The sequence below is a fragment of the Amphibalanus amphitrite genome, unplaced genomic scaffold (assembly GCF_019059575.1).
Source record: "Amphibalanus amphitrite isolate SeventyFive unplaced genomic scaffold, NRLGWU_Aamphi_draft 001825F_arrow, whole genome shotgun sequence".
Taxonomy (NCBI): domain Eukaryota; kingdom Metazoa; phylum Arthropoda; class Thecostraca; order Balanomorpha; family Balanidae; genus Amphibalanus; species Amphibalanus amphitrite.
In genome coordinates this window covers 67,050-93,299 of record NW_024883318.1, presented here as the reverse complement: position 1 = coordinate 93,299, position 26,250 = coordinate 67,050, and the positions used below count along the sequence as shown (strand labels likewise).

The 26,250-nt window shown below is 49.5% G+C and overlaps 2 protein-coding genes across 2 annotated transcripts; both read right to left on the bottom strand.

Moving 5' to 3' along the window:
• Positions 1 to 12,476: 12,476 nt before the first annotated feature.
• On the bottom strand, positions 12,477 to 26,137 carry LOC122375374 (cysteine-rich motor neuron 1 protein-like). Its single transcript, XM_043354729.1, has 4 exons — positions 25,860 to 26,137; positions 22,237 to 22,337; positions 20,303 to 20,450; positions 12,477 to 13,132 (listed from the first exon to the last, which is right to left on the bottom strand). Exons 1-4 carry the CDS (start codon positions 25,912 to 25,914, stop codon positions 13,101 to 13,103), a joined length of 336 nt encoding a protein of 111 aa, XP_043210664.1. The 5' UTR covers positions 25,915 to 26,137; the 3' UTR covers positions 12,477 to 13,100.
• Positions 14,824 to 18,599, bottom strand: LOC122375373. Its single transcript, XM_043354728.1, has one exon. It carries the CDS (start codon positions 18,545 to 18,547, stop codon positions 15,221 to 15,223), a length of 3,327 nt encoding a protein of 1,108 aa, XP_043210663.1. The 5' UTR covers positions 18,548 to 18,599; the 3' UTR covers positions 14,824 to 15,220.
• Positions 26,138 to 26,250: the final 113 nt, after the last annotated feature.

Below are 26,250 nucleotides of genomic sequence, written 5' to 3'. Positions count from 1 at the left end.
CTGTCCACACTCACTACACTGCCTACGATACATACCTATATAGGGATTGTCAAGGGCTGTATCTTGGGAAGGTGTGGCATCGTGTTGCACGAAAGTTTATATCGTTACCTACATCGTAACGATATAAATTAAATGTTTGAATACTTTGTATTCGCGAAAAATCGCACCTGTATACCTATGCAATTAGCTATATCGCACATCGCTGTCACTTTCTGTTTAACTTATCTCTTTGTTTTCCGTCGACGACATGACTGGACGGTGGATATGCGTCATTTGCATATTCCAAACGTCTATCGAATCTTTCGGTATATCACGAACTACAATCATGGGGTGAAAGGGAAAGCGCTCATAAATGACAGACATCAGCAGGCACTGTGAGCTTGTATTCGTGAAAGGGCGGCTTTCGGCTGCCACTGCTGGCCTGGACAGGATGTCACACACAGACCACTTTCGCTAACCCGGTTTGGCTGACCTGAGCCTGACTCATGGTTATTGGTCCTATACGAACATCAGGTGAACTGAAGTAGCAATTGGCTGAAGTAGCAATTGGCTGCGACAAGCGTGTGCTCTTATGAGTTCTGATATCCGACGGAATAAGATGAAACCTTGGCTGAATGAAAAGTTAATTGCAGTTTTACGGCTTTTTTAGCAAAACATTTTCCTATAATGTCATGTTATTTAATAGTACTTATTTCGGTTTAATGCCTTTTCCCACAGATTATCGTTTACTTAGACATACGGGCACAGGTAATGCTGCATTAAAATTGGCTTTAGATGCAAGTTCTCGTTTCGTCTTTTCGAGTCGTCCACAGGACTGGCCGGTGTCGCCGACCGGAAGGTTCTTGGCTCGTTCCAGTGACGGCCGTTTAACCCGCTTTCTTCCAGTCTTCCCTGGACTCGCTGTTATTTATTGGACATGATAATATGTCGCCTGATTGAGCTATTCCGTCCGCAGCGGTGGCCTCACTTGACCTCTGGGTCACCCACCTGACCTCTGCTTCATTCGCACCGGTCGTAGGGGTCAGATTCATATTCGCAAACCATGTCTGATCGTCTCAAATGGCGTGGAACGTTCAGTTCAAAGTCGCCGGCCCGACTAGTGCGCCAGTTTCGCCACGCCCCCGCCGCGACTGAGGCCACCGGAACTGCGGCTTTTGGTGGCTCTCTGTCGACTAATTTGTTCCACTTTCTTGGCGCCGCTGTTGGCTGAAAGACGCTTCTCGGTGCGGCAGCCGCCCTCTGCCAAACGAAACCGGTGGGGATTCACCGTCAGAAGAGGTCAGCTCAGGTCAGGCCACTGAGCGCTTCTGCTGTGTTCTGTGCTAAGCTCGACAAATGAAACACCGTTTGTGTCTTAAACTTTCAAGGTTTCTCTCAGCATGTGGCGCTCGGCATTCGACATGGACAGTGGGCACTTATTTCGGTACATATTTATTCAAACCCCCGGCGCTGCCATACAATTTCCTCGACCACGATATCTCCGCCCCAGTTAATTTTCCCGCCTCGCTGTCTAGTTTTCTGCTGCGAGCTGTCTGGAGGGGAGAGCCAACGCGCGCGGCGGCGACTTCAAAGCACGTCGAGGTTTCTGAGAATAGATGTCAAACGAGTGTGACTGAACGAGGCTGCATTGACGCTGGCATTCGACACTTGAGAAAGAAAGGAATGCTTGTGACTGCAATGTGCATGAAGTCGTGATGGATGAATTTCCATACATGTTTGGCAACCCTCTCTCCTGGTTTCCAAGAAGTCCACTCCAGTCCCTTCACGGTAGAGTGGTCAGCTCGGTGGCATTTCCTGCGGCCCGGCCGTCTGACCTGACCTGCATCAGCTGACTGAGCGGCCATCAGCTGACGGCCAGTCGGGTCACGTGACCGGCCGGCCCTGGCCGTAACTCATGGCTTGCTGCTCGCCCGGCCGTCATTATCTTTCCCCGTCGCTCGTTTGATGGCGCATGTCAGGGCGATGGGCTCACTCTAAGTCGGTAGTTTCGCGGTGCGAATCTGGGTCGGGTCGGGCTGTGACCCGATCGACCGCGGGTGACCTCGGCTGACCTCGTCTGGGCAGGTCGGACCGCGCCGACCCTGCCGGCTGGAAAATGGACTCCAGCTGAGAGACAAGATTGAATGGGGTTTTTGTTTATGCTATGCACGCACGTGATGGGTGTCGCTGACCGGCAATGATGGTTAGCGCCAAATGCCCGAAGACTGCTGTTGATTCCTAATAGCTGATCTGATAGAACGGTGAGACTACTTGCCAGCGATAAAATGAAATAAGATTAAAGGAAAAGTGCCACCTTCGTGAAATATGAAGGTATCGTTGCTTTTCATTTTGACATTATTATTTTTCATGTTATTTTTAAATCTGGTGCCAGAAGTGCATAATTCGCAAAAAAGTATGTCAAATTATTTAACATATTGGTACTATGTTTGTACTCTCTACCGCACCTTCTGTATGATGTCATAGCGATGACATCACACTCAAGCCAATCAGCCTTCAGAAGACAGTCTCGTCGGCTTGTGTCAGATTAGCTGATTGGTTAAAGCTGAGCTGATTGGAGCTGATTGGTTAAAAACCAAAGCTTTGCCGCGGGTGGCTGTATTACAGGATAAGAACGCATTCCTGGGATAAGGACGCATTCCTGGCATATTTTCTTTTAAAATTGCCGATGCCTACAAATGGAGGCCGAAATCGGCCGTAAGGTGGGACACTCTCGGGGTTTTCGGACACGGGCTACAAGATGGCCATCTCAGTTTCAAACCCCATGTTAAAGGTGACCCTTTTCCTTTAACCCGCGCCCTGATGGGGTCTGCCGAGCAACGCGGTCTGATGGGGGAGGAGGCCGCCCCTAAGGTCTCGAGAACCACGCAACATAACGACAAGCGGCAAACGGCGTTGGATAGCCCCAACAGGGCTATCCAAACCTTGTGACCCAATTTCATTGACCTCGGTCTAACGTCACAGGTCAGGTCAAAGGTCGAATTGTCACCGTTTAGGTACAGGCATTTCAAGAAATGCGTTGTAAAATCGAGTAAAATGCTTGTCATTGAAAATCATCGATGGGGAATTGTCCGTAAAACACATATTTTGCTAATTGAGGTCACTGATACCAGGTCAGGTCACAGAGGTCAGGTCACTGAGGGTCAAAATATCATGTGATGCATGTTTTATGGTCCATTTTACATGACAAATGCGATTATGTGGGTCAGGCAGCCTTTGGGGCCAGTTTAGGTTATGTTCTGGTGAAGTTCAGGTCAAGGTCAGGTCAAATAAGGTCAAATTTTAAACTTGATATTTTTGCATAAAATGGGTGTCGATTCGCTGCAGCTCGTCACGGGGAGTCTAATGGGGTCTTTGTTTTGCGCTACGTGATCTAGAATTGCTAAAAATTGAGTTCAAAACTTTGACGTCATCAATTTTGAACATTTCTTTCGCTATAACTTGGCCAAAAAAGGAGGTAGGTATTAATCTGAAATACGGTATGTAGATGGAAGAGCACAGGGACTATCACATATATTCTGGTTTTCGAAATTCGAAATTTTTATGGGAATTTTTTTAGTTTCTAAAAGATTATTTTTTTTTATTTTTGGGGTCGAAATCCCACAATTTTGAAAATCCGAGACAGCAGTTTTTTAACGCCGTCTTTTCGCTACACGACCACATAAAGAACTTTAAAATTGCTTGTTAACTGTAGATTTGGTGAGCGTTTCAAGATGTCATGTTTTTTGCTCATTTTTGCTCGAACATGACCTCAGTTTGACCTAAATAACTCCTGACCCAAGGTGAGCTGTGACTTGAAATTTTGTGTGTAGGTGTCAAATTGATGCCCGGGAAGATGCTGAAAATTTCGTGGCGCTGCGCCCCGCCATTTTCTCGCTATTTAAGAAAAACCACGGGGGGGTCAAAATGACCCCCATCAGGGCGCGGGTTTAAGAGGGTAAAAGGTGACAAATGAATATGACAGAATGTAAAACATGGGTGTCGTTTTGACTTTTGTATAGAGGCTTGGTAGGGCTCGAGCCCTACAAAAAAAAATCAGAATTTTAACGTTATGACTATTGACACTGCATGGTAAGAATGACTGGTATCCTTGGATAAATAATTCGAACCCTACCAATAGGTAAATTTCGGAAAGTGACACCCGTGATGCCCGTGATGTTACTGTGGAATAGAATACACGATGGATAAGTTTTCGCTATGTTGCAATGGTTCCCGTTGTGCCGGTAATGTGTATTGTATGAGGCATGATAGTCTACTCTGTTTATTGTCGTACTGATGCGGTATGCCTATCACCGGGCATACAGGAGCGGATGCATGATCAAATTAAAAGTGTACCTACTATGTATGTATCCCCATGGCTCGTTGACCGATCAAAGTGTATCGGTTTAAAATTTATTTTTAAATGTTCAACCCTCGCCCGTATTGGTGTTTTTCCAGCCGCGAACGTATAAGGGGGGGGGGGGGGGTCCGTTGGACCCCCCCTTGCCGTTTCGCCCCTGATCGAGCTAGAGCTTCGCGGAAAAAACGAGCGTGTTGCCCGTGACGAGAGGAAGCCGATGATACCCAATTTTAAGGTCCTAGGTCATTGGTTAACCTTGCAGGTCTGAGGTCAGGTCAATGACCCCAAAGGCGGGAAAATCGGGACCTGTTAGATTCTTAGAACGTCGTAAAGTGTGGCTGCTATGGGGTTTTTCGGGGTGCTGATCACGAATATCATGTTAGTTTTCATCACAGATGATGTCTTCATGTATTTAGGCCAGGTCGGGTCAGGTCAGGTCAGGTCAACCAGTAAGGGTATTCGTAGTAGGTGGCAACCGCCTCTGACAGCTGGGGCATTCCACGATAGATCGTACCACTTTTTTCCAATTTGACACCCTCATCTCTCGGAATTTGACGAGAATTGGTCTCAGGGGTAATCAGGGGCTCTGAATCCACCTGTAACAACTTCAGGCTTATCAGATAAGCATTTTTTGAGTTATGGTGTATAACATTTTTGGGATCTTGCTTTGCAGCGCTAAGTTTGGCGGGCTGTAACTCTAAGACGGATTATTCAAATGCCAAATGTTATATAACATTGAACTTGCAATGAAACAGAGATTAATATGTATTTTTGAAATTTCGAAAAATACGCTATTTTTGATATATGACATATCGAGTTTTCTTTCATTTGTATTTTTTGGACTTTGGGACCAAATTTTTTGGAATTTTTATTTCTTTAAAAAAATATTTGGCTCATTGTTAAGAAGTATGCAACAAATTAGGAAGGTGTTCTTTCTATAAATGTATTTATTTTACGTCACGATAACGGTTTCGAATAGTGATTTCGGGAGGGGAGCTTACAAATGGCGTGGTAAAGCTGCCTAGTGACATCACGGGTTACTGAAATTTCAATTCAAGTCTGAGTCATCTGAAAAAAGTGAAAAGAGGGTTCATTCAACCCTCTTTCCTATAAGCCCGAGGGTGAAAAAGGCTGTTTGGTTCTGACATTGTTTTGGACGCCAATGACCATAGCTGTCCGAGATGAAAGTTACAGGACGCATACATGGTGTCCTCCAGAGGTCTCACAACTTGTATATCTGGGAATTTTTCAAGGTGACATGAGGTCAGGTCGGTCACGTGACATCACTGTTATAAATCAATGGGGAAATATAAAAACTGTTATTTTGGCGCCGAGAATGATCTAAAACTATCCCACGTACATGGTATCGTGATTTCATGCACTCCTTGCAAAGTCCAATGCTTTACTTTTGCATTGTTAACCTTGCGTGACGTCATTTATGACGTCACTAGGGTCGTACGAGTTTTTCGTCAATAACTCCCGATCAAATGGAGCTAGAGAGTCAGGAGGGCCACCAATGGACTCGGGAAGACCTTCCGAATCGAATGATATGCCATATGATACCCTTTGCCCAGCTTCGTGACCTGAGGGGCTCTGACCTGACCTTGACCCGAGGTCAACTACTTAAGTTGACCTCACCCTAGCAAAAAGTATACCATTCGATGCACCTGAGCTAGGCGAACACAATGATGCCAAAATCGCGGCTCTGCGGCCATTTTTTGCGAAGTTATTTACTAAAAACCGAACCCGTAACTTCAGTCACGTGACCTGCCCTCAGACGCTACCGGTTAATCTGAGACCTTAAAATCGGGTACCAATCGCTGCGAGTTGTAACGGCACACACGCTCGTTTTTTCCGCGAGGCTCTAGCTCTATTAGAAGCGAAACGGCGTGCTGGGGTCGTATCGACCCCTCCGAAACCCATTTTGTTTGCGGGAAAATGAGGAACTTATAGAAAGAACACCTTTCTAATTTTTTGCATGTCGATTTGCAATGACATGAAGACTATTTTGAAAAAATAAAAATGTGAAAAATTTTGGTCCCAAAAGTCATTAGAGGCAAATGAAAAAAAGATTAGGTTTTTTGCTCAACGATGAAATTTTTTCTTTGGAATTTTTAAATACTAATATTAATTTTTGATTCATCGCAAGCTTAGTGTTGTTTACTTTTTGTTGGTTGCTTAACCCGTTCTTGAGTTATAGTCCATCAAACTCACCGTTACATACCGAAGTTAAAAAAATGTAATGCAATATAACTCAAAAAGTTTTGATCTGAGAAGTCTGATATTTTGCCAGGCGTCTTTGGGGCCTATGATTACCCCTAGGACCGATTTTCATTAAAATCTGAGAGATGAGGGTGACGGGCCTGGTACGATCTATCGTGGAATGCCCCAGCTTCGTAACATGTTACGAAGGCACCAGAACTACTTCTTAAATGTTCATATGGTTGCTAAATTCGAATTCAGCTCCAAAAACTGGCCTAGAAACATGTAAAACTCGAAAAAGTGAACCAAGGTCATCAAAGGTCAATGACCTGACCTGACCTTCAGGTGACCTTGACATCCACCCTAATGCATGGGGCAACATCATATCACATGTTTGAACGCTTGAAACCACGAAAAGACTGCAAACGCGCGGCTAATGCGAGCCGACATACGCCGAATCGCGATTCCAGCCAAACATGGTCTCGAAAATTAGGTCACAGGTCAAAGGTCATTTGGGTCAGGGTCATGAAATTTTCAGGGTAGGTGTGAAATTGATGAACGCGAGGGTACTGAAAGTTTCGTCGCGATCGGCCGCTTTTTACGCGAGTTATTCGCGAAAAACCATGGGGAGGGGTCCGTTCGACCCCCCCCCCCCCTATACGGGCGAGGGTTAACCCTCGCCGGCACAGGGGTGTTGTTGATGCAACCCCCCTTAGGTTTTTCGCGAATAACTCGCGTAAAAAGCGGCCGATCGCGACGACAATTTCAGTACCCTCGCATTGATAAATTTTACACCTACCCTGAAAATTTCATGACCCTGACCCTAATGACCTTTGACCCGTGACCTCTTTTCCGTGACCATGTTTGGCCGAAATCGCGATTCGGCGTATGTCGGCTCGCATTAGCCGCGCGTTTGCAAGATTTTCGTGGTTTGAAACGTTCAAACATGTGATTTGATGTTGCTCTCATGCATTAGGGTGGGTGTCAAGGTCATCTGAAGGTCAGGTCAGGTCATTGACCTTAGGTGACCTCGGTTCACTTTTTCGAGTTTTACATGTTTCTAGGCTAGTTTTTGGAGCTGAATTCGAATTTACCAACCATTTGAACATTTACGAAGTAGTTTTGGTGCCTTCGTAACATGTTACGAAGCTGTCAGAGGCGGATGACAGGTACTACGAATACCCGTCACGACCCCTCCCTACCGGTTGACCTGACCTGACCTGACCCGACCTGGTTTAAACGCTTAACGACATCATCTGTGATCAAAACTAACACGATATTCGTGATCAGCACCCCGGAAAATGCCTTAGCAGCCACGCTTTACGACTTTCTAACAGGTCCCGATATTCCCGATTTTTGGGTCATTGACCTGACCTGGAAGGTCAACCGATGACCTAGGACCTTAAAATTGGGTATCATTGGCTTCCTCTCGTGACGGGCAACACGCTCGTTTTTTTTTCCGCGAAGCTCTAGCTCCATCAGGGGCCAAACGCGAGGGGGGGTCGAACCCCCCCCCCCTTGTGCCTTCGAAGGACTCAAAATGGCCTGTGCCGACGGGGGTTAACACGCGCACTGCAGGGGGGTTGTTTTCACCCCCCCCCCCTGGGTTTTTCGCTGTAACTCAAAAACCAGTGAAGCTACGACTTTGAAACTTTGTATAGCTGTTCAAACAATTTTACATCACGTCTGAAAAAATTAGTGTTAGGTCATGCAAGGTCAGGTCACCAGGTCACGATAAGTGACCTCACCTCATAAAAAGTTTGACGCTGTGCTACATCCACACCATTTGACTGAATGCTATGAAACTTTCAGAAACATATTAGGAGATCATAAGGAACATTTTGAATATTTCGAAATTTTTATTTCTGTGACCTTAGGTCAGGTCACTTTTTGGGGCCCGGCATGCAATTTCGGACATAACTCGCGAAGTATGGGACATAGAAACGTCATTCTTTCACCATCCCGCTTATTTTATCAAGACGCGTCGATCAAGATGCAACTTGACCTAGTTTTGTCAATGTTTGACCTAACATGACCTCGATCTCAGGTCACCTGAGGTCACCAACGGTTTTTCTTCAATAACTTTTAATTGAATAGAGATAGAGACTCCGTTCGACGTTTATCGTGTTTGTCTCGTCAATGCGGATCGAATGATATGCAACATGACCTATTTCGGTCAGGTCATGACCTTGACCTGAGGTCAACTTTTGAACTTGACCTTTCGAGGTCATACTATATACCATTCGATGCGCCTTGACGAGCTTAGAACGATGGTGTGTGAATTATTTGTCTATCTCTTTGGGAAGAAAAGTTATTGCAGAAAAGCATTTCCGGAAAATTTGCAATATTGATCTGACATTACATGACCTCTATAGGCTGAACCGTTGACCTTAGGTCAAATCTGAGGACAGCTTAGCAAAAGAGCGTTTCAACAGCTATCGAATGCTTTTTTCGCAACTTTCTAGCTCTTCTAGGTCCCGAGATAAAGCGGGAAATATGGAGGGATGTCGAGATCCCTAAAAAATCGCAACATTTTGGTTTGGTGACCTCTGCTGACCTCGTTTTCGACCTGACCCAAAAATGATTTTAGTATTTCTTGTAGATCTCATCTCAACCTATCCAACGCCGTTTACCGCTTGTCGCTACGTTGCGCCGTTTTTGAGATCTCAGGGGGGGGGGGTGTTTTCACCCCCCCCCCCCCCCCCCCTGCAGTTCGTGTTCGGCTCAGACCCGCTGCAGTGCGCGTGTTAATGTTTGAAGTTTTTATGTTTAAAGCTCAGAGCATGTTTCTAGTCTCGTCTGATAGTAGGTACATCATGTCGCTTTTTCTATTGTGCCTCCTTGTGTCTTCACGTAAAGGTACCGATTAAATTTGCTTTCACGTACCTTCTTACAATCGACTTTGTTGGCGCGGAGTTAACCCGCGCACCGACGGGGGTCTGCGTCAACTTAGAACCGACGGGGGGGATGACCGCCTCCCCCCTGAGATCATCTCGAGAACGAAGCAAGATAGCGACAAGCGGTAAACGGCATGGGGTACAGGTCATTTTCAGGTCAGGTCAAAGATGACGTCACAGTGGTCAAAAAAGTCAAAATAGCGGCGCTAGATATGGAGGGAGTTTTTCTCGAATAACTTTCGAATTGGTCAAGCTAGGAACAAACTAAGGGCACCATCGCTCGTGATCCTCTCGTCAACCCGCATCGAACCATATATATGTTGACCTCGAAAGGTCAAGGTCAAAGGTTGACCTCAGGTCACGTGAACTCGAGGTCATCATGTATATCATTCGATGCGCCTTGACGAGCTGAACGCAATGAGACCATCCGCGCGGCTGTATCTTGTTCCTGTAAGGAGTTATTGGTAAAAACCTTTGGTGACCTTTGATGACGTCACATGACCTTAACCCTCGCATGTGTAGGGGGGGGGGTCGGATGGACCCCCCCCCCATGGTTTTTCGCGAATAACTCGCCTAAAAAGCGGCCGATCGCGACGAAACTTTCAGTACCCTCGCATTGATCAATTTTACACCTACCCTGAAAATTTCATGACCCTGACCCCAATGACCTTTGACCTGTGACCTCTTTTCCGAGACCATGTTTGGCCGGAATCGCGATTCCGCGTATGTCGGCTCGCATTAGCCGCGCGTTTGCAAGCTTTTCGTGGTTTCAAACGTTCAAACATGTGATTTGATGTTGCTCCCATGCATTAGGGTGGGTGTCAAGGTCACCTGAAGGTCAGGTCAGGTCATTGACCTTTGGTGACCTCGGTTCACTTTTTCGAGTTTTACATGTTTCTAGGCTAGTTTTTGGAGCTGAATTCGAATTTAGCAACCATTTGAACATTTATGAAGTAGTTTTGGTGACTTCGTAACATGTTACGAAGCTGTCAGAGGCGGTTGACACGTAATACTAATACCCGTCACGACGCCTACTGGTTGACCTGACCTGACCTGACCCGACCTGGTCTAAATGCTTAAAGACATCATCTGTGATCAAAACTAACACGATATTCGTGATCAGCACCCCGAAAAACCCCTTAGCAGCCACACTTTACGACTTTCTAACAGGTCCCGATTTTCCCGACCTTGGGTCATTGACCTGACCTGGAAGGTCAACCAATGACCTAGGACCTTAAAATTGGGTATCATCGGCTTCCTCTCGTCACGGGCAACATGCTCGTTTTTTCCGCGAAGCTCTAGCTCGATCAGGGGCCAAACGGCAAGGGGGGGGTCCAACCGACCCCCCCCCCCTACACATTAGAAGCTGGAAAACGCCGCACACATGCGAGGGTTAAAGCTGCCCAACAGCAAAATAGACCTCAAGGTAGTGAAGGTTGATCGTATATGAAGTCATGTATGGTATATGGGGCCATTCTGACGCGTTTTAGTGGAAAACAGGGAGTTGATTTTTCCCCCATTGACTTATATGGGGAGGTCGAGAAATTGACCTGACCTTAGGTCATCGATATCAAAATTCCGAGATATACAAATTGTAGCTACTAATGACCTAACAACATCCTCCGACTTTCAAAGAATTCAGTCATCTACTGTAGCTCTGACACGGTGACAAAGCTGCAAAAAAGTGACTTGAGGCTGGGTTATTCAAAGTGACCTGGTGACCTGACCTTAAACGTTAGAAGGTTTAAACTTGCACACCATATGTAAAATTGATGACAGAACAGTCGTACCAAATTTCGCGGCGCTACGCGCCACGGTTTTCCGCTATTTGCGAAAAATCTCAGGGGAGGGGGAGGGGCGGATAACCGCCCCCCCCCCCCCTCCCCCGTCGGTGCGCGTGTTAAAGAAACAATTAATACATACTTTACGGTGCGTTCACTGGAGATTAACCGTGCGTTAATTCGAAGGTAGCCGTGCACCAATTTAAATTGGTGCACGCGCGTGCAGTGATGACTTTCTCGACTGAAGTTTCTCGGAAGGGTCATTGACTTTATTCTAAGATTTCCCATAAAGGGCCCTTTTTAGTGGCATGGACTAGGTTTAATTTTCATTTAAATTCGCATCGTTAAGCATGTATTAATTAGTTTAACACATGGTTTCCGTGCATAAATGATTTTAACGCACTCGTGGATGGAATGGAGCACTTGTGCGTTAATGCACTCGTGCTCCAATCCATCCACGTCGTGCGTTAAAACCATTTACACACGGGAAACCATGTGTTAATATATATTATCGAATGATTACCAAATTACTGATAACGGACAATTAGGTACCATGCATATGCGCCTTTAAAGGGACCCTCCCACCTTCAAAAAAGTTTATGAATTGGCATGAAAATGATGTCGCTCGGTTCAGAAAGAGCGAAAACGAATATCTACCAAATTTCACCGAAAAATATTCACCGGTTTTCAAGATATTAGACTTTTACTTTTGTTTACTTTTTGGGATCTCCGCTGTTTCTAGCGACTTTATTTTAGAAGTGCGGCGTTTGCGGCAGATGTTGCGCGCAAATAGCATATACCACCGCGTGCTACAAAACGTTTTAGTCAAACATTTAAAAATCGTTAGATATTTGCGCTGACGTCACACATTCAGAGGGGTATTCCTAAGCATTAGCCCCTCTGAATCAAAATGCTGCAATTTTGAAATTCAATATTTCCGATTTAAGGCATTTCTCGATGTTGTGAGTGCCGAAACCGGTAATTGTGAGCCAGGGACCCCATTTTGGCTATCTCAACTCAAATCTAATGTTAAGGTGGGAGGGTCCCTTTAAATTGCGAACACAAGCTGCAAGGGAAACAGCCGAACGTCGACGGTAGCATTTTGAAGAAAAATAAATTACGTGATGTGTTGAGGCGATCTATCGTAATAAAAAGACGTCAAAAAGTCATGCGTTCCATTTCTGTTCTTTTTTTTGGGGGGGGGGTCATTTTGTCCTCCGATTCGCATTCCGTTCCTAGTCAGAAAATAAATCACAACAATCAGAAAGAGTACATAATTTATTTTGGAAAAGATGGTGTCACATTTAAAGAAACGTGAAGCAAATATTACACACAGCTTAGGACAAGTGGTCATGAAGTGACATGAACTCTATCAATCGACATTCGGCACCGCAACTTTATGTTTTAGGTGAAAAAAGACGCGAGACACACCATACCACATCACGTTAAAGTTAGTAGCTAGAGTCAAATAGGCCTTAGAACGTCTAGACCTGCTGAAATATATTCGTAAGCGTAACTGCTTCTAGTGTACACGAGCTGAGACCAAAAATACTCCAGCGCTAACGTTTCACACTAAAGGTTGCTGCCACACCTCGTTCCAAAGCCACACTTTCTCAATCGTGACGTCTTTCTCAACCGATCACATAATAGCACTGCCATGCCAACATTGCCCCTCGTAACAAAGATCACACCATTTCGCTTCATAGCGACAATAACGGCATCCCTCCCCTGTTCGCAGCAGGAAACCCTAGCAAAATGGTACATAAGTTCACTTCACATGATTATGAATGACGAATGAGGATGGAAACTGATAGCCGATCAGCGTTAAGTCCAAGATTCCGCCAGCGACGAGGTCGCTCGATATATGTGGCGTGCACTGTGCAGCTAGATGAAGTTAATGCTCTCGTTTATATTTTCTGAAACGAGACGAAAATTACATCGTTAGTAACGAAATGAATGAAACACATGTCTAGTGTCTACACACATCTCTAGCATTGCTTGCGTATGTACGGCTCTCGCGAGATTAAGCGGTAGGTTTTGCCATTTCCGGTTATATCTCAGAAACTAATAGATCTACGATGAAGCCATTTTACACGATCATGGCCGGCTTGTTACCCATTAAGTCGATCGCATCTTCAACACTTAAAACCTTAAGACGACGAAGATATAGCATGAAGTACACTAAATTTTCTAGGTGCAAAACCTACCGCTAAAACCCGCGAGACCTGTACCTACGGCTCTCGCGAGTTTAAGCGGTAGGTTTTGCCATTTCCGGTTATATCTCAGAAACTAATCGATCTACCTACGATGAAGCCATTTTACACGATCATGGCCGGCTTGTTACCCAACAAGTGGATCGCATCTTCAACACTTAAAACCTTAAGACGACGAAGATATAGCATGAAGTACACTAAATTTTCTAGGTGCAAAACCTACCGCTAAAACCCGCGAGACCTTATCGGTGAGGAAAGCCACAGCGTGTGAATGAAATGTGCTCATAAGACGAAATAACTATGAAAGCTATGTAAAATCGTACCAAACGACTCCCAATTATATTAACCCTCGCCGGCCGAGGAGGAGGGGGTGGGTGCCGCTCCCCCCATAGTTTATTTTTTCGCGATAGCTCGGGACCCGCCGGTGCTAGAGAGCTGAAACTTGGCATACCCTGACCTTTGAATCCAGCCAGATCTTGTGACGTCAACATAATTTTCAGGTCAGGTCAGGTCACTGAACTATGAAGTATGACGTTATTAAGTGAACCTCTACACGGTCCTCAGGGGTTGCAACTTCGCATCACCCTCAGTGCCAGAGGAGCTTTCACGGGAAGATGAAACTTACAGGACGCAGTATCCTCTAGAAACCTCACAACATGTAGGTATATCTCGGATTTTTCCTAGAGGTCACATGAGTTGAGGTCGGTCACGTGACCTCACCATTGTTAGTCAATGGGGAAATATGAAAACTGTTATTTTGGCGCCGGGAATGATCTAAAACTATCTCAGACGCATGGAATCGTGCTTTCATGCACTCCTTATCAGATGCAATCAGTGGCGGATCCAGCTCAGAGTTTGCGGGGGGGGGGGGGCAAACCATAACAATTTATCGATTCATTCCATGCCTCGTCCATAGGCGACAGGCGTAATGTTAAAACTATGCCGTTTGGGAGGGGCAAATGCCCATTTTGCCCCCCCCCCCTGGATCCGCCACTGGATGCAATGCTTCACTTTTGCATAGTTGACCTTGCGTGACGTCATTTATGATGTCACTAGGGTCATAGGAGTTTTTCGTCAATAACTTCAGCTCCCGAACGCTTAGAGATAGAAAGACGAAACTTTAAGTACTGTAGCCCCCTCAATTTGACATCTTCTGGAGTAAAGAGTTTGAACTTAGCCCCCTTGATGACGTCACAGGGTCGATTTTCTTCGAAGCCCCTGCACAGCAAACTTCATCGTCACAGATATGAACGTCAAATAGATGCGAAAACAGAGCTTTAAAGATAAAGACCAATTACTAGCACGGTATTGTAGCGTTTGACATTGGGAAAAATACAAAAATAATTTTAGTGACCTGAGGTCAGAAGTCAGGTTAACGACCCGTCAGTTGTCGGTATTGTTGTAAAGTCTGTATTCGCACTCAACATCAAACACATAAAGCATGAGGTAGGTACATACGTGCCAGTGGCAGGCACAGGTAACAACAGTCGCCACAAGCCCTGAACACGTCCGCCCGGCTCCAGTGGCAGTGGCCGGTGATGGATCCGCCGGAGCCCGCCTGGCCCCGGCTCCGGACAGCTGGGCGCCTATCACATGTATCACCGGCTACAGATATACGTATACAAACGAGTACCCCACACAATTCTGCACACGGCGCCCGCCAGCCGCTCATTCATTGGTCAACAACATACTGCCTGTCGGCGCGCCGACCGGCCGCTCGCTCCTCACTGGAGAGGTTGCCAGGGGACTGTCGGCCGCTGCAGCGCCGGCCCCTCCTGATTCGGAGGCGCCTCACGCCGTGAAGAAGCCTCCTTCCCTGTGGTATTTGCCGTAGTGCAGCAGTCCGCCCTTGGGTGCGCCTCCAGCGCTGGCTATGTGAACGGGCGGCCGGATGGCCTGCAGTCCGGGAAGTGTGCTGAAAGTCCGCCGACAAAGGGTGAAGTAGTCGGGCGCCACGCCGAGCAGGTCACCGAGGCCGGAGAACTTGTGTCCCTTGAAGAAGCTGGGCACCAGACTGGTGGAGAAGCTGTCGAAGAGCGCCGAGTGGCTGAGCGGCTCGGTGACCAGCTCCTGCGCGTTGTACCGCAGCAGCGAGTAGGCTGCGAACGAGCCGAACAGGTTATCCAGGTAGTAACGCTGCAGGCGAGATGGGTATCTGAGGAAGAAGCCCGGCAGCCGGCGCTGCCTGGTGAGCGTCCCCAGCACGGCCGAGAACTCGTCATCTGTCAGCGAGAACCGGAACCTGGTGAACGGCGCCGAGCCCAGGTACTGGCCGAAGCTGGAGAGCAGCGAGGCCGGCTTGGCGTGGCGCAGCAGGCGCACCTCCGGCACGGCGACCATCAGCAGCTGCCCCACGAACGGCGGCAGCAGCCGGAGCTGCAGCGGCAGCAGCGAGCGGCGCACCAGCCGCGAGACCTGCGAGCGGCGCAGAGTCAGCCGGCCGCTGGGAATGCGCACCTGGACGCGCGGCGACAGCTCGCCGGAGGTCAGCTTGTCGACCAGCAGCTGGTCGACGACCAGGCGCAGGTAGGCCGGGTTGTAGGCGCGGTCGGCGATCAGTGATTTCTTGGTGGCGATGAAGGAGGTAAGTGACTCGCGGAACAGGGGCGCCAGCCGGCCGCCGTAGATGCTGCGCGGGATGCGCAGCTCCCGGACACCGAACGAGAAGAGGAACTGCAAGTCTGCCAGCGAGTACTGTCGGTCGAACAGCTTGATTGGTTTGAGGATCTCCTGGAGGCCGGAGACGTCACTCTCCGACAGCTGGAAGGCCGGCTTCGAGGCGCCGAATGTGAGCGCGCGCACCAGCGCCGCCGGGTCGGTGAGGTCGACTCCGCGCAGCAGCGGCGCCGCGCCCCGATAGCCGAGCACAGAGGCAAGGCCGTGGTAGGTGACGGGGCCGTAGGCGGGCCGCAGCCCGGCCAGCGTGGCCGTCACGGTGGCCGGCGAGAGCGTGCTGGAGCCCAGCCGCAGCGGCCGCGCCAGCAGCCCTTGCGCGATCAGCTGCGGGAAGAACCGATCGGAGTATGCCAGGAACGGAATCGGCTCGAACGCCCTGTTAGCGGTGTAGTAGGAACGCAGCGTGGCGATCACCGAGTTCGAGATGAGCGGCGCCTCCAGCACCGTGTAGCCGCGGCTGTAGATCACCAGCAGGTCCAGGATGTAGGCCACGCGAGCGCTGTCGGCGGTGAATGTTTTGTCGGTGACAAAGGAGGGAACGGTGGCCGCCTGGGAGGCCACCGAGACCAGCGGCTGGAGGGCCTTCAGGAGATCCTGGAGCCGCGCCTCCAGCTGGTCGGGAGCCCTCAGCAGCGCGACCGGGACGACCTGGCGCTCCACTAGCAGCTGCAGGACGGGCTGCAGCAGACCCACCGTCAGCACCGGGATGCCGCCGCTGAGCAGCGCGAACAGCCGGCGCGCGGCCGCGCTGCCGATCGACACCCGGGACACCACGATACTGGGAAATGGAGGCTCGGTGACCACCACCGGCGTCGGCTCCGGCTCCGGCACCGGCACCAGAGGCACCCGGCGCGGCCGGAGCACGAGCCGCGCGCGCCGCGCCAGGCCCGGCGGCAGCTGGACGATGCCGCGCTGCAGGGCGCCGCGCAGCGAGAGGATGCTGTTCAGCGGGAGTAGCTGGATCTTAGGGATGCGCCGGATGGCCGGCAGCGTGTTGGGGACGATGATTCGGTTCAGGAGTACGAACGGCCGGATCGGGTCGCCCAGGAACGAGGTGAACTGGGCCGGGTCGAACCGCTTCTCGTGCATCAGCAGGCTAGCCAGGAGGTCGCGGAAGAGCAGCACGCCCTGCTGGGGGCTGGTGAAGCGCACGCCGTGCAGCAGGGAGGCCAGCAGCGCCTGCGTGATGAACGGGCCGCCGCGGGCTGCCTGCAGGACCTCCGGCGTCAGCCGCGATCTCAGCCCGGAGAGGTTGAGGCTGCCCAGAATGCTGGCCAGGTCCGCCTGCTGAATGGAGCTGACGGTGTTGACTGGCAGTCCCCGGACGTACGGCAGGTAGGGCAGCGACTGCAGCAGGCCGCCCGTTTTGGCCACGCTGCCGCTGATGGCGCCGTAGCTGGAGAGCGCGCGCAGGATGTAGCGCGCGATGACGTCCGTCTGCGCCACGTCGAGGCCCGGGTAGAAGCGACGCGCCAGCACTCCCGAGTAGCCCAGCCGCGGCAGGCTGGAGAGGCTGAGGCTGCGCTGTACACGGAAGATGCTGGACAGGACGTCGTTGACGGCCTCGAAGTGGTCGTGCTCCAGTTCGAGGAAGAAGCGGTCCGCCTCCGACTCCTGCTGGCGCTCCAGCGCTCCGAGCAGTCGGATGCCGCTGCTGTGCAGAATGTAGCGGCTGTCGACGTCACCGGCAAAGTCCTGGTACAGCAGGGCGCTGTTTTTCAGCAGCGCGGGCAGCTGGCCGCGGGCAGCGCGCAGGTACAAGCCCAGACTGGTGGAGAAGTGCTGCAGTCGCCTCTGCGGACTCAGACCCAGCAGGAACCGACTGCGGCCGTTGCCGCCGATGACGGAGACGAAGGTGCCGTAGAGGTTGCGCAGCAGCGGCACGGAGAGTCCGCCGTAGCCGCTGTTGACGTCCACCAGGCTCTGCCGCACGGCCGAGAACACGTCGTCCCCGACCGGCTCGCTCACCAGCCGGCGGTCGATGCGTGTGAGGAAGCGCAGGAACTGCAGCTGCACGTCGCTCGGAGTCAGCCGCCGCAGTGGGCTCAGCAGGCTCTTCTTGGAGAACAGTCGAGAGCCGGCCCGGTTGTAGAGGTAGTAGGGCAGCAGGCCGGGATAGATGGGCTGCACCAGACGCCGGTAGGGCCCCTGGAGCAGCGTGCGCAGCTGCTCCGGCGGCAGCTGCTGACCGCCGCGCTGGATGGCCAGCCGCTCCAGCAGCGCGCTGTCCAGCTGCGGGTAGCGAGCGCTCAGCAGCTGCTCCAGCACACGCCGCGACAGCTGCGCCTCCACGAAGCAGAGCCCCATGCGCGGGTTGGGCGAGCGCCGGATCAGGTAGCTGACGGGACGCCGCTGGCGCAGCGCACGGGAGTAGACATAGCTGCGGGCGCTGGCGGTCAGCACTGCGGCGGCCAGCAGCGTCAGAAGCAGCAGGGCTCTCATGTCGCCGGCGGTGTGGGCGGCGCTGCGGTGCGGTGCCGTGCGGCTGGTACCCCCTGCTGGGGATCGGCCGTCTTATAGCAGGCCGGCTGACGGCCGGGTGACGGCTGGGTGACGGCCCGACCTCGCCGTCCGTCAGAGCGTCAGACGGAGGCGCAATCAAGCCGTCGGCCGCGCCTAAACAGGCTGTCAGGCGGTGCTGAATTACCCCCCCCCCCCCCGCGGCCCGGGGACCAACATGCGGCCGACATCGGGGCCAGCGGTAGACGTTAGTTGTGTCAGTTTAAGAAAATGTAGAAAATGTCAAATGTCCGACCAATGTTCGATATTTTCGTCGACTAGCCGTCCAAAAATCTCCAAGCTAGCTATTTGTCCAAAAATGTCCGAAAACTACCCAACAATTTATGCTCTACACTGTTATTTAATTTGCATTTAATGCACTATTAAAAGCCCCAAAAAAGTGAATCATATCGAGATCTGAGCTTTCTATTCGCCAATCAATCCTATACACGATTAGGCAGGTACTTTGTAAAAATGCTGAGGTGTAGCAACTGATTGTCCAATGTTGCCCAAAGCCTGCTGCCTTTGTCCAACACCAAATTCCGGATCGGACATAGGACAAAATCGGAATTCCGTAGGTCCGAGTTCCGATTGGCACCACTAGTAGGAGTGGAGCTGCTGTATGACGGAGGCACCGGTGCCTGACAACTGACTGGGGCTCGACCCCGAGCTGGGGTCTTAGTTTTTCGTAAATAACTTCAACAAAAAGGTCCTGGAGCTACGGGCATGGTACCATCGCATTCGTCTTGTCAAGACGCGTCGAATGACATATATTTGGTTTGGAAAAGATCAAGTTTTATGTTGACGTCGTGGGACCTCGAATGACCTTTTGTTGACCTTGCCACATAAAAAGGTCATTTATGATGGGTTTGTAGCCGTTGATCATGAATCTGTCATTCTTCTTTATCTAAGAATTCATTTAGAGCCTCAGGAAGGCAAAAAATGTCCTAACTATTATGGCTGACTTGAATCATTAAAATAGCCTCTAGCAAGAATACCTACTCTCCCGTGACCTTAACTTTTTATCAGCCTTGTATCGTAAGATGAACCACAAATAGGGCGCATGATAGGCTTCAAAACACTTTTAAAGATTTTGGAATTAATTATAAAAGATATACGAAAAAGTGTAAAGTTTGAGGATAATTTTGAGCATTACCTGGACGTTGACCTTATATGTTAAGCACATCATCAAAATCCTCAGATTCTCTTTTTGCGAGCATCACCATTGTTTGCCGGTTTTATGCATCATGCCGTTTTCTGGAACACTTAATTTGAGATCACTACACACGCGCCGATGTTTGTCTTTGACCTTGACCTCTGACCTTGAAAATTGACCTCAGGTCAAAAGATTTTGGTGCTTTAAATCGGCTCGCAGAGCAATTTCGTTTAGTACCGCTTTTATTTCCGTAGCTGCCTTATTTACGGAGTTAGACAGGGGAAGCGCCCCCCCCCCCCCCGGGCTGCGGTGGTTGGGATTATCCCCCGGGCCCGGCCGGGTTAACCAACGTTTCAATGACACATCAATTATCAACCATAACGATACACTTGAAATGCAGGTTATTGTTACCAAAAGATGATGATATTTTGTTTGACAATTGCGGACAGGATATAATTCCTCCAGAATCACCCACTGTCGGTGATTTTCACGCGCTCCCGGCTCACACTCTCACCAACTGTCGCTAACTCGGCTCCACTCACCGCACATGTAGCGCGGACAGCACTCCTTCTCGACGTATTTGGGCGAGCAGCGCTCCTCGCTGGGTGGCGGCGGCGGACACTGCTTCTTCCAGCAGAGCACCTCGCCCTTGTAGCAGAAGCAAAAGTCGCACGGATTGTTGCGCTCAATCTGCGGAAATAAGAACATCCAAATGCCATAAAGATGGTATCCAGAGGTTATCGGCTATCGGTAGATCTTACGATCATGCTGATCACAGTTCAGTGTTCAATCATTACATATTGGATTAGAATTCATCCAGCGCTGATATTGATAAATTGTCATTCGATCATTTGGTTGGCCACCCTGTAGGCACGGACCGATCATTGACGAGCATTCATCTGTTATTTTGTAGCCATTAACCCACACTCAAGGGCATCGTGCTACCGTTGTGCGGCCATCGGTCGGTTAACACGCGGTCATTGGTCGCACGTCTTGTTACTACGGGCACTTTTCTTCGGTGTGTGGTCAAATACATGGACGGAGCGAGTGGGTTGGTGTCACGCTGAATAAACTGGCGCCAATTACTGTAATTCACTGTCAATTTGTGAGAGTTCACAGGTGGAAACTCTCACGGTGGTCGAAATGTGAGCGACATGTGTGGAATCGTTTCGATATACGTCCGCCGTTCACCGTTCACCATATCGTTCATCAGCCATGGTCTAAAAAAAAAAAAAAATGAAAACAGTTTTAGACCCACCTAAGGATCTGTGATTAACTAGATGGTCACTAATCAAACATGATTGTGTTACAAAAAAATCTGAAAGCATATTGTGGAGACTTGTAAAAAGAGATTCAATATCGATGCAGATTTGCGAAAAGCGCCAATAACGAAAGTCATCTTTGGTCGAGTAGCCGCGTGGCTGAGGCTCCCACCGAGCTAACGCACGTGACACGTTCCCCGTATTATCCAGCCGGAGTTCAGCGGCCGGGCCGATCGGGTTTTCGGCGGCTTCCCACGCCGGTTCCCACGCCAGGGTGATCAGTCGCGCCGCCGGACGTCCGTTCACTCCAAGAGCGCTCGCTTTAACCGCTTCCGACAACCCCAAACGGCAGTTTGGGAGTGCGTTTGGCTTGGATCCGTTCCAATTCATTCCACATTATTAGCTTGATGTGGGAATATCACGTTGCGGTCAATGTTTGTTCTTAAGTGAGCTAGACAGTTCGTCTAACCGAAACGAGTTAGATCGGTTCGTCTAACCGAAACGAGTTAGATCGGACAATAGGGGATGGAATGACTGTGTTTGACCGTAGTTGGAGACTTTCCACTTGGCCACTGTGTAAGTTTGAGATGCCTGCACTCTGGTAAATGCAGCATGCAGAGCTCTCGCCTTTGTGCCACCGCCGAGCTTGTCGTGCACCTGTTGCCGACTCTAATTGAGTCGGAATGAGATCAAATGACTCCATTGTAGCGGTGCCACGCCAAGCTACACACGTGCGATGACGCGCCGTTTTTCCATTGTGGTCAGTGCGACGGATGACGGCGAATTCCCACACTGATAAAATGGTCTGTGCTCGCCGAGACAGGCGGTAATTTTGACAGATTGTTCCTAAACTTCCTCTTTAATTAGCCAATTTGTTTTTGACGGAATGATTTCATAGCAGCGTCAAGTCCCCCAAGGCTCGTTCAACAGTTTTTTTTTACTCAATGTGAATTTGAAAGGGAATGCTGTATATTTATATCGTGTAAGAATGGGCGTTAACAGCCGCGCCACAGTTATGACCCCTAGCGCAACTCTGTGGCATACCGTACTTTAGTGACTAGCTGTCACACAGACGGCGGGACTAATACACAGCACCTAGCATGGCTAGCTACTCGTACATAGTCGACGTTTCAGCCAAAGTGTCAGCGTTTCTGCCGCCGTTTCAGGAGCTTTCGGTTCTGGAGGCACCGTTTCGGTTCTGGAGTGTTTCTCACCATCTCTCCTGAGTTGTAGGTGATCCTGCTGAGGAGGCACGTGTTGGCAGGCCGGGCCGGCAGGAACTGGCGGTCCTGAACCCTCCGAGCTGACGCGACCACTGCGAACACAAACAGGGCACTAATAAGTATAGGAGAAGTCTGTTATGACACGTGCATCATGAAATGGCCCAGACGCTCCCATAGAAAATGACATCATTTCGCTTTGTAAAGGACTGTGCGCCATTTACCTAATCCTCTTCATGATAGAGCTTGCGATAATTAATTTGAAGAAAAGAGACGTTCCACTTGAACTTCGGTGTCATCCTAAAAGACCTTCGCCGAAAAAATAATAAAGATTCAGCGGCGCTTTGTTCCCGTACACTTATTGTACCACTCCATCTCATCTTTCGTTATGTAATCAGGCTCCATTGTTGCCATTCATGGAAATAATTTATGATTCAGTGGAAGTAAATTATAAAGATGGCGTAGGTATAGTTAAGGATTTCACGCAACCAAGGTCAGATCGCACTCATTTTAGAAGGAGAGAGAGAGAGAGAGAGAGAGAGAGAGAGAGAGAGAGAGAGAGAGAGAGGGGGGGAGAGAGAGACCAAGATAACTACCAGACCATTGCCCCGAACCAGCTCTCCGCCCGCCGTCTGCGTCTCTCTCGCTATGTGAAACCGTCCACATTGAGGGCAACGATGTCACTCTCCGTACAGACCAGACTCTCGTAACGTGACAATAACGCCTGTCTCTCTCCGAACAAAAGTTGACCGGAGTATTGGGGCCACACCGGCGGAGATTTCACCGGCAAATGCTCAGCCAAGTGAGGCGGCCGACCGGTGAAAATCTGCCCATCTCTGTTCCCCGGGGCTCTTTGTAGGTGTTCCCTGACGTGTTCCGTGTTCCAGTCCGGCCCCAGATGCGCTACTGAGATCGTTCCGGTCCGGCGGAACACACGCCTCGCTGGATTTAGACGGTGTATAGGAATGTGATGAGTGAATGACAAATGACTGGGCGATCATTTACAAACGGAACATGATGAATGGGCGGTTAGACCGCGGTGATAAATAGCTTCTGTTGAATACTACTCGGATTTGAATGCTGGGAATAACAGCAATGCATGGTATCTTGACTAATTTATTATGCTACGCTTGCGCCTTATCGATGGAGCACAGCACGAAGCTCTGCTACTTATTTCATTTGCAAGCTCTTTTTTATGAAAACGGACGACTTATAAATCATAATATAGATGCTTAAGTTACTGCATTTTTATGCCCGTATGTAATACGACAGTCCCACAGGCCTGTGAATCCAGCAGCTTTGCGACGCCTTTCGCAGCAGTTATCCGCGTTTAAAGTGCCTGCTGCAGGGCTAATTACGAACGAACAAATTCCCACGCTGCCGGAAATAAAGATGGATGCCACCGGATGTGGGGTAAGACAGCCGGAAGTGGCAGAAACGGGCATAGAAACCGCATCTTTTGTCGACACTGAGGTGGAGAAAAGGCGGCAAGTGGACAGATTGGCCGAGATAAAATCAAAAGTGGGAAGTCTGTTGTGACTTGAGGGCAGAGCTTGAGTTACAGTGACGGGTAAGTGCGGGGCATAAATGCTTGTGAAGCGTATAGTTTGACACGAACGAAGGCCGGTTGACACTTAAAACCATCGGTGGGAGATATCGAAAACATCAATACTGGCTTCTTCTGATGTCATCCGATGATATCGACCAATGTATATATATACTAACATATAGAGCGGCTACAACACATCTGATATCAGAATGAGAACGGACAAGCCTGGTGGCCTCTGAAAGTATCACTAGTCGACCAAGACATAACAAAAATTAGCGGAATGATTTCACACGGGATTTACTCGCAGGAGAAAACTGGCAAGTCGAGTATGTCTGTCGTCTTGCTTGTTAGCAGATCGAGATTTGTGTCTTACCGGTTGTTCACAATCATAAAAGTTTTAGCTTGTCGAGCCACCATTTTTGGCGGTAGTTTTGGAGAGTATGTTATGACATGACAGCGATGAAATCTTACCTATAGCTTACTATAGTACTACACAAATTGAGCCAACGCCGTTGCATGTTTTCCTTGTATAACAAAAGTAAGGATGACTAAGCTCATCCGTGTCAGTTGATCAACAGTGTTCTCTCACCAATGCAATGCCCCCTTAGCATTGGTATTGCAAAACATTTATCTTTGCTTTATATCTGAGTAAACCTATGCCAGTGTGGGCGAAGTGCGTATGCAAATATGAATGAAAGGCACTGGATTTATCATAAGCGAGTAAAAACTGGACTTCAGCACATCGCTCGGTGATCGCTTTCAGACACTTCGAAATGCATGCAGTGACCCGGAAATGATCAGCATTATCTCAGTGAAATGACACAGTTACAAGCACTGCCAAGTGCCAGATCAGAATGCATATATGTACATAGACACCCAACACATTCTGCACGCGTGAGTCCCAGGACCGCTCCTTTCTCCCCTGTGTTTGCACGTGGCCTATGGACTAGGTTGGTTGTTTGAGAAGCTCGCCTGCCGTTTGAACTCGTGACTGCAGTGACCCGAAACCCCGCAATGGTGCAACGGAGCTCACTGACTCGATGGGACGGGGAGAGAGAGAGAAAGAGAGAGAGAGAGAGAGAGAGAGAGAGAGAGAGAGAGAGAGCGAGAGAGAGAGAGAGAGAGAGAGAGAGAGAGAGAGAGAGAGAGAGAGAGAGAGATCAGGAAAAGCTGAGAATAAAATGTAAGGAGAACTGTTTTGAAAACGATTTAACCTAAATTGACGTTTCTCATATTTTCTCGTATAGTTTAAGCGCTCACGCTATTGGAAAGCTTACCTATTAAATTTCAGAAATAGGTTGGTACCTACTAAGTTGTCAATCCCTAAACATCATCTCGTTATGCTCTTATCATCAAGATCCCTGAACAGAAAAATTGAACTTAATTAATTTGAAGAATTGATAGTTGCCATTTACTACATGTTGTGATGGCCGATCAGAGGCGGATCCAGCTCAGAGGTTTGGGGGGGGGGGGGGGCAAACCATAACAATTTATCGATTCTTTCCATGCATCGTCCATAGGCGTAATGTTAAAAATATGCCGTTTGGGGGGGGGGCAAATGCCCATTTTGCCCCCCCCCCCCCTGGATCCGCCACTGTGGCCGATGAGCAATAAGAATGAACAGAACGAGTAGCAAACCTGCTCAATAGGTGCATCGTTTGCTATTCCGGTGTACGGATAAAATCTGAGGTGGACTGGTCTGAAATGACACCAACTTGTTCGGCTATCGTGGTGACATCATGGATCAAAGCTAATGAGACCCGGCAGCAGCCTGAAGGGACTCAATACTGACCTGATCTGACCTGAGCTGACCTGACCCATCACTGACTTGAGCTGACCTGACCCAACACTAACCCCACATTGACCTGACCTGACCTGACCTGACCCGACCTAACACTAATCTGACCTATCGCTGATCTGATGTGACAGTCGACTGACCTACCCTGACCAATCGCTAACGTAAACATTGAACAGATATTGTCTTGTCCTCAAAGCTGACGTGATCTAACCTGAACTGGCAGTTGGCAATGACCTGTCCTGCCCGAAAATGACCTGACCCACGACTGACCTGCGAGAACGACCACGAGCGCCACCGACGCCAGTCCAAGCCTCGCCGACGCCATTCTGCTGTCTTCTTCTCTCGGCCGCTCTTCCAACCGAAACTCGAGTGATCTGTGGCGGTGTCCTGTTCGGGAGTCCTTAGTGCTGGCAGTCGAAGTAAAGTTGGACAGCCGACTGAGCGAGTCGACGGCGTCGGGCGGTCCGGCGGGGCTGGTAAGTCGACCGTCGAGCTGCTCCACCGTCCAGAGTCGGCCGTCGACTGACGGACGAACGTCGCCGACCGCCGGGCCGTCGGCACAGCACCGTCTGTATGTGTGTCTGTGTGAGCGGCCGCCGGCGGCGGGCGGGGCTTTCACCACGCAGAGGCTCGTACCTCCGGCGACTGCGCCGACCAGCTG